The sequence below is a fragment of the Bidens hawaiensis genome, unplaced genomic scaffold (genome assembly GCF_021521415.1).
Source record: "Bidens hawaiensis isolate Kalapana, Puna unplaced genomic scaffold, B.hawaiensis_p1.1 tig00044351_1, whole genome shotgun sequence".
NCBI lineage: Eukaryota > Viridiplantae > Streptophyta > Magnoliopsida > Asterales > Asteraceae > Bidens > Bidens hawaiensis.
In genome coordinates, this window is record NW_027497889.1 from 51,877 (window position 1) to 61,661 (window position 9,785).

General features: G+C 33.0%; 1 protein-coding gene across 1 annotated transcript; it reads left to right on the forward strand.

Annotated features, from left to right (window-relative positions):
• Positions 1-2,314: 2,314 nt before the first annotated feature.
• On the forward strand, positions 2,315-5,095 carry LOC143594941 (small nuclear ribonucleoprotein SmD3b-like). Its single transcript, XM_077074119.1, has 5 exons — positions 2,315-2,514; positions 3,753-3,805; positions 4,591-4,657; positions 4,746-4,802; positions 4,920-5,095. Exons 1-5 carry the CDS (start codon positions 2,356-2,358, stop codon positions 4,965-4,967), a joined length of 384 nt encoding a protein of 127 aa, XP_076930234.1. The 5' UTR covers positions 2,315-2,355; the 3' UTR covers positions 4,968-5,095.
• The last annotated feature ends 4,690 nt before the right edge of the window (positions 5,096-9,785 follow it).

Sequence of the window (9,785 nt, forward strand, 5' to 3'; positions counted from 1 at the left end):
ACACAGTGATTGAGGTGGTTTTAATGAGAGAAACAAAAGGGTGATAACTATTATCATGTGAATGAACTGAAGCCACTGACTGACCTTGAATAGATCCAGATGTTAAAGACAATGGGAAAAATACATAATATTTTACAGACCCACATCCAATTATCAAAGGAAAGCATCACTTTTGACTACTAGGAATTAATTGTTTGTTTGATTGATTGATGCTGCAAGGGAAGCAAGGGATATGTGAGCAGTGATGATGCCATGTCACATTACAAGGCAACAATAATAAAATGATAAAGGGAAAATATATAGTTTTCTAGTCGTTTATACTATGTTTGTTGTGTTTGTTTGTCAGTCAAGTTGTCGGTTGTTTAGAAGCTACATTGTAAATTGTTTTAGGATAATAATAATAATAATAATGATAATAATGATGTAGATTTGATGGAGAGTATTCACTAGGAACTAGTAGTTAAATGCATTTTAATATCAACTTTTACCATAGGTGGTAAATCAGTCACTTATCAACTGATCACTCATCGTAAGTAACTAAACAGTAATTTTTAAACTCTTAGCTTGTGGCTAGAAATTCAAAAATTACAAGTGTTATAAAAGTTTAAAGCTAAATTACACAAATTCTATCGATTTAAGTGAGAATACTTCATCTTGCTCTTTACCTAAAGGAAGTTTTGTGCTTGGGCCAACACTTTCGAAGGTGAGAGAGACTAGTGCGGTTGAATATATCAAACTTTTTTAATTTCTTGAGACGTAACACTTGTTTGTGATATCAAGGGCCTTTTGAACTAAATTTACCTGAATATGAGGAGTCTTGCATCATGTAAACATAGGACGGGCAATATGAGGGTCGCAAACTCACATGTTACAAGAGTGTGGTACGCCGATTTAGACTCACGACCACAAACAGCAAAGTTAGGTAGCTCGTTCGGGAAACAAGAGTTTGTGCACTTGTTGTGAGATAAATTGTTATTATTATGTTGGAAAATTAATAGAATTGAACATGGTTTGGTGAAAAGTAATTAAATTGTATAAATTATACGTTTCGGATTGGATTGTTGTTGATTTTGCGAGACCTGACTTGATTTTTTGTGTTTTGTGTATGCTCAAAACGGTTTTTTTATGGGTTGCATCCATTAAAAGATTGCAAATTTTTAGGGATAAAGATTGAAAAATGATGCGAAAGAAATGATTATTGGTGGTATTTACAAGAGCTAAATTTTTATAACTGTTTTTTTAAAGATTTTTTTTTTGTTATTTAACGGCTATGTGGTTATTGTGCAACGAGATTCACTTATGAAATAGATCCCGTGGTAAATAGCTTTATTTCTTTCTAAAAAAACGACTCGTTTTAACCTAGGGGGTAAACATGGGTGAATATATGGGAGTAGATAGATATTATTCTCTTTGGAGGGAGCTTATTTTAACCCAGGGTATGGGTGGATAAATACTTTTTCAAAACAACTTGTATTGACCTGTATTTAGTTTGTTTAGAATTTGTTTGTCCCAAATTCATTTCAAGTATAACTTGTTTTAACACGAACTCATTTTAATTTTAATCTCAACCCACCCGACCTTTCTGGTTTGTCAAGGCTAGTAGGGGTGTTTAAACACAATTAAAACTGTTGAATAATCTTACGAGTGATATTAATAACAAATTAAAACGCAATCGTTTTACTAAACCTTCAAAAATCCAACGACATGATTCCGTGTTTGATAGATATCAATCAAATCATCCAACCCGTCAAAATCAAACTGATTTGTTTGATCAGACTGACACAACCTATCCGATTGGTTAAACTAGAAAAATCATAGTTATCCATTCGATCCAAACAAACCCATCAAGAACCAATCAAACCGGACCATGAATTACAAAATTAAAAATTTGGCTCGTGTTGACGAAAATATCCTTGCCTTATTCCCCCAACAACTTGGATTATTAATTTAGTCGATTTCATATTTTTTTTAAGTTTTTCGTACATCTTTTCATGCTTAAAAGGCAAAACCATTCGCTTTATTAAATTTTCAAAAATCCAATGACACGATTCCATATTTGGCAGAAAGTGCTCAATCCGTCAAAACAAATTGTTTAGGTCGGTCCGACTAACACAACCCATCCGATTAATTCAACTAGAAAAATCATAGTCATCCATTCGATCCAAACAATCCCACAAAAAAACCAGTCAAACCGGACCGTGAATTACAAAATTAAAAAATTGCCCCCTGTTGACAAAAATACCCTTAGTCACTTACCTTATTCCCCAACAATAATAATAAAACCCATCTTAGTAGTCTCCTCTTTCTTTGAAAATCAAAACCCTGAAAACCCTAATTTGCAATCAATCAATCAGAATGAGTCGGAGCTTAGGTATTCCGGTGAAGCTGCTGCACGAGGCTGCCGGACACATAGTCACCGTGGAACTCAAGAGCGGCGAAGTCTACAGAGGAAGCATGATTGAGTGCGAAGATAACTGGAATTGCCAGCTCGAAAACATCACTTTTACCGCCAAGGTAAACCTAAACTCAATGCAATTCATTCCTAGTAGCTTCTAATTTCATATCTATCGTATATTTTTACTGAAACCCTAATTTTGTTCTAAACCCTAAACCCTAGTATAAGTTTGTGATATGGTTATTAACATATGCCATGTTAACAAATTGTAAAGATTATGCATGAAACATAGTTATCAAATGCCTTAGGAGCACTCAAGGCACATAGGCTGCAAGAAAAGCGAGGGCCTCAGAAAAAATAAGCGCACTCAAATAAAAAAATAAAAAATATGTATTATGTATATGAAAAATAATACTATTTTTCAAAGAAAAAATTAACAAAAGCTATTATATAACATTTAATATCAGCTAATTAGTACCGAAAGTTTTGAAATAGTCAAGATTCAAATGTAATTCCAAAACTTGAATAATAAAATGTACCAATATAATGCCTTTGACTTCTCCTAGATCTAAGCTTCCATAGCACCCCTTGTGCTTCTTTTGCTCGGTTTTTATGTTCTCATGTTCTTGGCATAGACAATGCCGAAGCACTCGCCTAGGAACTAGAAGCGCGTTTAACTAGCTTGTACTGGTTAGTGTTCTTGCGTAAATTTCAACAAACCAATGTAACCTTTTGTACTTGGCTTTAGGTTCTTAAAAATCTATGGTAGTTATGAAAGCTGTTCATGTATGTTGCTTGGGCATCTTGTAGCCACAATGGTAGTTTTGAAAGGTAAAGCCAAGTGTGGTGATTAGTTGCTTACACATTTTAGTCAATCAATTTGAAGTTTAGTGATTGAAGTTGAATAGTTTAAAGAAAAACCTTTTCTTTTGTCCTTCTACTCTCTGTTATAGAGGTTGGTTTGTTTTGTGTATTTGCGGAGTGGCAGTTTGATTTCTTTGAAAAGTTTCTGATTTCTGTCATGGTGCCATCTTTTACTTATTGGTAGGCGGTAGCTTAATTTAATAACATGATTTGTGTCTTTGTTGCCCCACTTATTTGATCTGCATTGCCACGATTATATTTGTCTTACGCTTCTTTGCCAGCACCCTTTCATATCTTTATCTTGTTATTGAACACTCAAAATACTTTTTGATGATGAAGACAATAGCACCAATGTCAGCACCCAGAATCTATTTTGAATACATATCTGTTTTTACCTCAAAGATAGGTTAACTTCAACCATGTTTTTATTGTGGAATCAAGTTTTTATTAACAGTTATAGTCTAATGTTGGTCTGCAATCTGCTTGTCTGCAGGATGGAAAGGTGGCTCAACTTGAGCATGTCTTTATTCGGGGCAGCAAAGTCAGGTTAGTATTTCTTCTCTGGGACATATTCATATATATACAAATACAATATGTGTATATACACACATAACGGGATATAGAGAGTAAAATAGAGGAACATGTAATATTTTTTTAATATGAGAAGTGAAAACACGTTACATGCTTCATAAATGTTTAAAGTGTTGTTGCGAAACCATGTTTTTTAAAATGGTTTCAGTTTTTTGCAAAACTGTCGGTGTTTTTTTGTTGTGTAGGAAGCTTTTGTGAGTTTTGTTTTAAGAAACCAGCCTTCACAACATTTTTCTGTTTGTAAAAACTAATGGATTGCAGAAAATCTGAAACAGATGTTTTGATTTTGAATGTGCATTTTGTGAAGGTTTGCTGTCACCATTCTTACCAAAATGGAGTTCAATCACTGTTCAACCTATATCTGTGTGCGCATTATGTTTTTTAAGAAAATATGGTGCATTGTAGGTACGGTCTTCATTTTTTCAGAAAGCGTGAACCAGAAGCCAGTGTCTAATAATCACTTAAGTTTTTAGAAAACCAAAGTTGCTTTACCAATTTTGTGAAAACTAGCTAAAACTCTGTAACATGGGATCCATTAAGTTTTGTTCATCCATCTACTTCTACTAGTCATTTTGAAAAGTCTTTGTACCAGTATGCGATGTTATTCATTAAGTATATCTTTTATGCATACATACTCAAAGTATAACATTTATAATCGTTTTTGTATTTTCTTACACCATACATGAATTAAGGAAATGCGAAGTTTGCCTAAATTAATTTAGCTTTACAAATATTTGCAGGTTCATGATCATACCAGACATGCTTAAGAATGCTCCAATGTTCAAACGCTTAGAAGCTAGAATTAAGGTAGCATCTTTGTATCTTTTAACGTGCGTGTACATTTTTTCTTCAGGTATGTATACACCCCTAATTGATACCATTTTTTTTCTTGTAGGGAAAAGGTTCTGCACTTGGTGTTGGTCGGGGCCGTGCTGTTGCTATGCGTGCTCGGGTAAGTATTATGATCTTTCACAATACATATATGTTCCTTTCTTTATCTTTTTAATAATTAATGTGTTAGCTACATATACACGTGCTGCTTACTGATTGGGATTTTGCTGTTATGCAGGCTCAGGCAGCGGGTCGTGGAGCTCCGGGTCCGGGTCGAGGGAGGTGATCACTTTCTAGATCAAAATTAAATGTATCGTCGCTTGAAAGATGGATTCTAAGGCAATTAGGTTATTGTTTTGATATGTAAGAGTTGGATTTATATTTGATTTTATGTCTAATCATGTTCTAAATGTGAAGTTGTGGTACACTATTTTGGGCTTAAATATGCTTCAAAACTTCCGAAGTGTTTGTTCATCCTATTCCTACTGTTTTAATATCTTTGTGTGAGAATTTTGTGGGAGAAAACAGTAGAAGAAATAAAATTATAGAATACTAACTTAGAATATGAGATAAGACAACTAACTTAATAATATACAAACAATTGTATGTATAAATGAGCTACAATTGTTGTATATTAGATTTTAATATTACACTGCAACTCTTAATAGTGTATTCACTAGCTAATCAAGCTGATGCTACTAATGTTTATATGTAGAGCTATTAGGAGTTGGTGCTTTGTTGTTTACTAACTCGAATAGCTTATCTTGATGACATAGGTGGCTCACCTGCCCCACCGCAAAAACTTAAGTTCGCTAGTTTAACTCTGATAACTCTCACGTTTTAACAGCAAGACCATCTTTATTGATGACTTTTTACAATTAGGTTGGCATGAATGATTAAAAAAAGTCAATAAAACCTCATGACCCGTAGCAGGACCACCTAAGTTTGTTATGGTCTATGGGGTTGTGTGACAAATGTCAGCACGTGAGTGGTTGTAGTTAATTTTATTTTTTCTTTACTATCAATTAATAATTTGAATTTTGTTTTACAATTTGTATTATTTAACTTTAAAAAATATATATAAAAACACAGCGTTGCTTAATTTTCTTATGAACATTTTGATATAAATTTTTATTAAAAACGAATTACTTTCAAGAATACGTATATTTTGAATACAAGTTTGCACGATTTTTTTTAAACTTGTAAATCAATTATTAGGTTCGAAATGAAATTTAAATGCATAGTTTTTCAAAATTTAAAAATACGGTCTTGTTTAGTTTTCTTTTATTTTTTATTATTCTATATTGTGAACATTTAGATACAAATTTTATTAAAAACAGAATAAGATTTAAGTGCTTAGTTTTTTGTACTTGTAATTTTTACTTTCAATGTCACAATTGTAACTTATATTATCTATTTATATTTATTTATTTATTTAAGTATGATTGATGAATATTAATACTTTTTTCAAATTTTTAATAGCATTTTATATTTAAAATATTTTTTTTCAAATAAGTATATTTATTATTTATAATAAATTTTATAGAATAAATTAAAAACTAAATCATATTTGTAATAAAAAATTGGTTTAATTTATGCTGGGTTAGGCTATGAATTCGAATGGAAAATTGGTTGGATTAGGTGGTGAAGACGGACTTGTCTAACTAGACTAAGATCCTATATATTATACCCAGTACTTGTGAGCCCAGCCCAATAAGTGCAAGCTACACTTTTAGGGTTATTCATATAGGATCTTATAAATTAGAGGCTCTACTTTGTAATGAGAGACTTTTTTCTAAGCCTCTCTATGTATTTACACCTAAAATTTATGATACGATTTGATTTGGTTCTTCCATGGTGTAAATCTGAGTTGTAACTATCCTTTCCTATTCCTCTTTAATTTCATGATTCTACATTTATATAAATTGTGTGCGTAAAAGAGAGAGAAATTTTTTTTTTATAAAAGGTTTGATTGGGTTGGGTTGTGAACAAATGCAGTCTTAAATGTTCAAAAGTATTTGTTTGATGGGACGTGTTAGAAGGCTGCACATAAAATGCGTTCAATGTAGCATATGGTTGAGTGAGGGATGTCCATTATCTAGCACACCAGGACGGCAAGACCTCGCTTACCTAAAAGTGTAAAGTCGGACATGCATATGAGAAAGTCATGATGTACTATACCACTTTTAGCTTATGAGCTCTTTGTCATACCTTGCTTAAGTTCTCCCTATAAAAGAAGATCTTGGTCGTCTTTGAAAGACATCTTAATCCATTCATCTCTCTCACTTAAGAACCACTTTCTCTCTCTACACTTACTGCAGAAGTAACCCTTGAGCTGCTAAAGCATTTCACCAGTTGTTTATAGCTAGCCCAAACGTGAAGATAAAATTAAAACTTAATCGGTTAAATGAGTCAACATGTCAACTGCTTAGGTGATATGAACACAACCGTTTAACTAATCAGCTTTCACGTATTCGACTTGTTAGATTTGTGTCGTGAATCCGCATGGCATAATTTCACACCCCTATAAGGAGTTATGGGTGACACGAATGTCATGCCAACCATGCCAACATGAACACGATATGGATATTCGTGGGCTGACATGCATGAGCACCGCCCATTTAACGCAACTTTTTTCTTCTTTTGTTTCACTTAAAACTGATATAAGTTAAGTTACATTTGTTATTGGAATCAAATCATGACTAAAATTGAAGTGTATGTAATAGAAATGATGTTCTATGGATTAAAGATGCATCGTTAACATGTCCTTAAAGAACTTCAGAAGCAAATTGAAGTCGTTGAGGATCTATAAAGAAACGCAAGGCATCGACTCCAGGAATTAGTACGTATAAAGGGAGCCTATGGTGTATAACCATGTGATCACTGGCTACTCAATCCCATTACCAAGGCTTGGTTTAGGAGGATAATAGATGCCAAAGTTCCAGAAAATGTTGAGGGAACTTTAGAAGCAAATTGAAAACATTGAAGATCTACATAGAAACACAAGATACCAACTCTATGAATTTGTATGTCTAAAGGAGCCTATGGTGTACAACCACGTGATAACTAGCTATCCGATCCCATTTCCAAGGTTTGGTTTTGGAGTATAACAAAAGTCGGGTTCCACTAGACATTGATGCAGGATCACGACATAGCTATCGCCTCAACACCGTGTGTTTGTTAAAATGTTTGACTAAATCAACAATACACTGACCCAATACGATGAAGAATATGAGGAGGAAGACCTTCGGCTAAGGATGACGATAAACGAGGAGAAGGAAGGCTTCCGCCATTAGAATGGTGCCGACTAACGAACACATTTTACTAGTTTAATAGTTATAGTTGCTTAAATTATGTATACTTAAAAAGATCAGATCTTATTCCATTTGAAATTCAAGCACTTCACTTGTCGCTTACGAATTCTTTCTATGCGGTCTAACAAACACATTTTATTTTATTTTTTTTTTACTTTCACTCGTTCAATTCAACTAAAAGTCATTTCGCCTGTCACTTACGAATTCTTCCTATGCTGTCTAACGAACACATATTATTATTATTATTATTATTTTTACTTTTACTAGTTTAATTCAACTAAAAGCCATTAAAAACTGAGAAACAATTTGCAATTACGATAACCATTTTGTAACGTCAATTCTATTTAATGAAGACTTATAATTTGTATTACTTTTTCATAACACAAAATAAAATACATGAGTCAAAATTTGGTTTGTGTGAACACATGTATTTTCGCATTGATCACAAAAATGCCATGAATCATATATTTCAGACAATTTTTCAAATATTTTGGATATTCATAATATATACTTTTTTAAAGTTAATATTTTATATATCTTCTATCATGAAATATTCAAATATCCAAAACTCGAATATTTCGAATTTGATCAGCCCCTACGTGTAAATAAATATAACTTCTCATTTCCTAGAAATGAAATTTGAATTTTGATGATATATTGAAAAGAGGAAAGTTGGTGTGATAAATAAAAACCAGTGGAAAAATTCAAAAAAAAGAAAAGAAGTAAACAGATCTCTCTCTCTCTCTTTATTATTATTATTTATACTCGCGCCGTCTTCTTTCATTCCGGTAAATATATTTCTCTCTCATTTCTTCAAATCTGCTTCATTACATTACTTGATAATAATAATAATAATAATTAGCTTTTATGTTTCGTAACCGATTTGTATACCATTTGTTATTATCGATTACGATCTCCATCGAATTGACGATTAGTTGAAATTAACCTGGTTTTGGTGTTAGTTAAGTGGAGATTAGTAACCGATTGCACTTCATTTGCTTGATTACTTGATAATTAGCATCAATTTCTGCATCCTTACGTAGATTTAAGTTTAGGTTTTGTTATTATCAGTTGCGGTTTCCACCGATTGATGGCACTTGAATTAGTTAAAGTTAACCTGGTTTTGATGTTAATGAAGTGGAGATTATTAATTAAGTACACTTCATTTGCTTAATCTTCTTCTTGTTTGTGCTCATTTTGTTTTAAACCAGCCGAGCTATAGCTCCTTTTTGACTCACGGGAGCTTGAGCTCGTTTATTATTTGTTAATTTATATACGTTTTTAGTTATTGAGAAAACTTTAAACAGCTCGACCTAGTGTGCAGTAACTTAAGCTACGTTGTGTGGTGTGAAATTAATACATAGAATTTCAAAAGAGTTAAAACGTCAAAAATACCCAAGGCTCGACACGCCTAAAGATCTTCCCATACAAGGCTCGAGCCCTGACTTGATAATTAAATGAGCTTTGTTTGAGCCTCAGGCTCGATAAATAAATGAGCTTTATTTGAGGCTCAAGCTCGATAACTAAATGAGCTTTATTTGAGGCGGCTTAGGCTCAAGCTCGAGCTCGATAGTTAAATGAGCTTTATTTGAGGCTTAGGCTCGGCTTGGGCTCGATAAGGCTCAGCTCATTTCAAGTTTTTTATCAATCCGATCTCGAGTGGCTCGTTTCGTTTGCATCCCTAGTGATTCTTGATTAGCGCATGCCTCTGAAATTGGATTCTAATGTCTAAACTCTAAACTGTCATTTTGTTGTTTTTCATTATGGATTTGATCTTGTCACCAGGTATA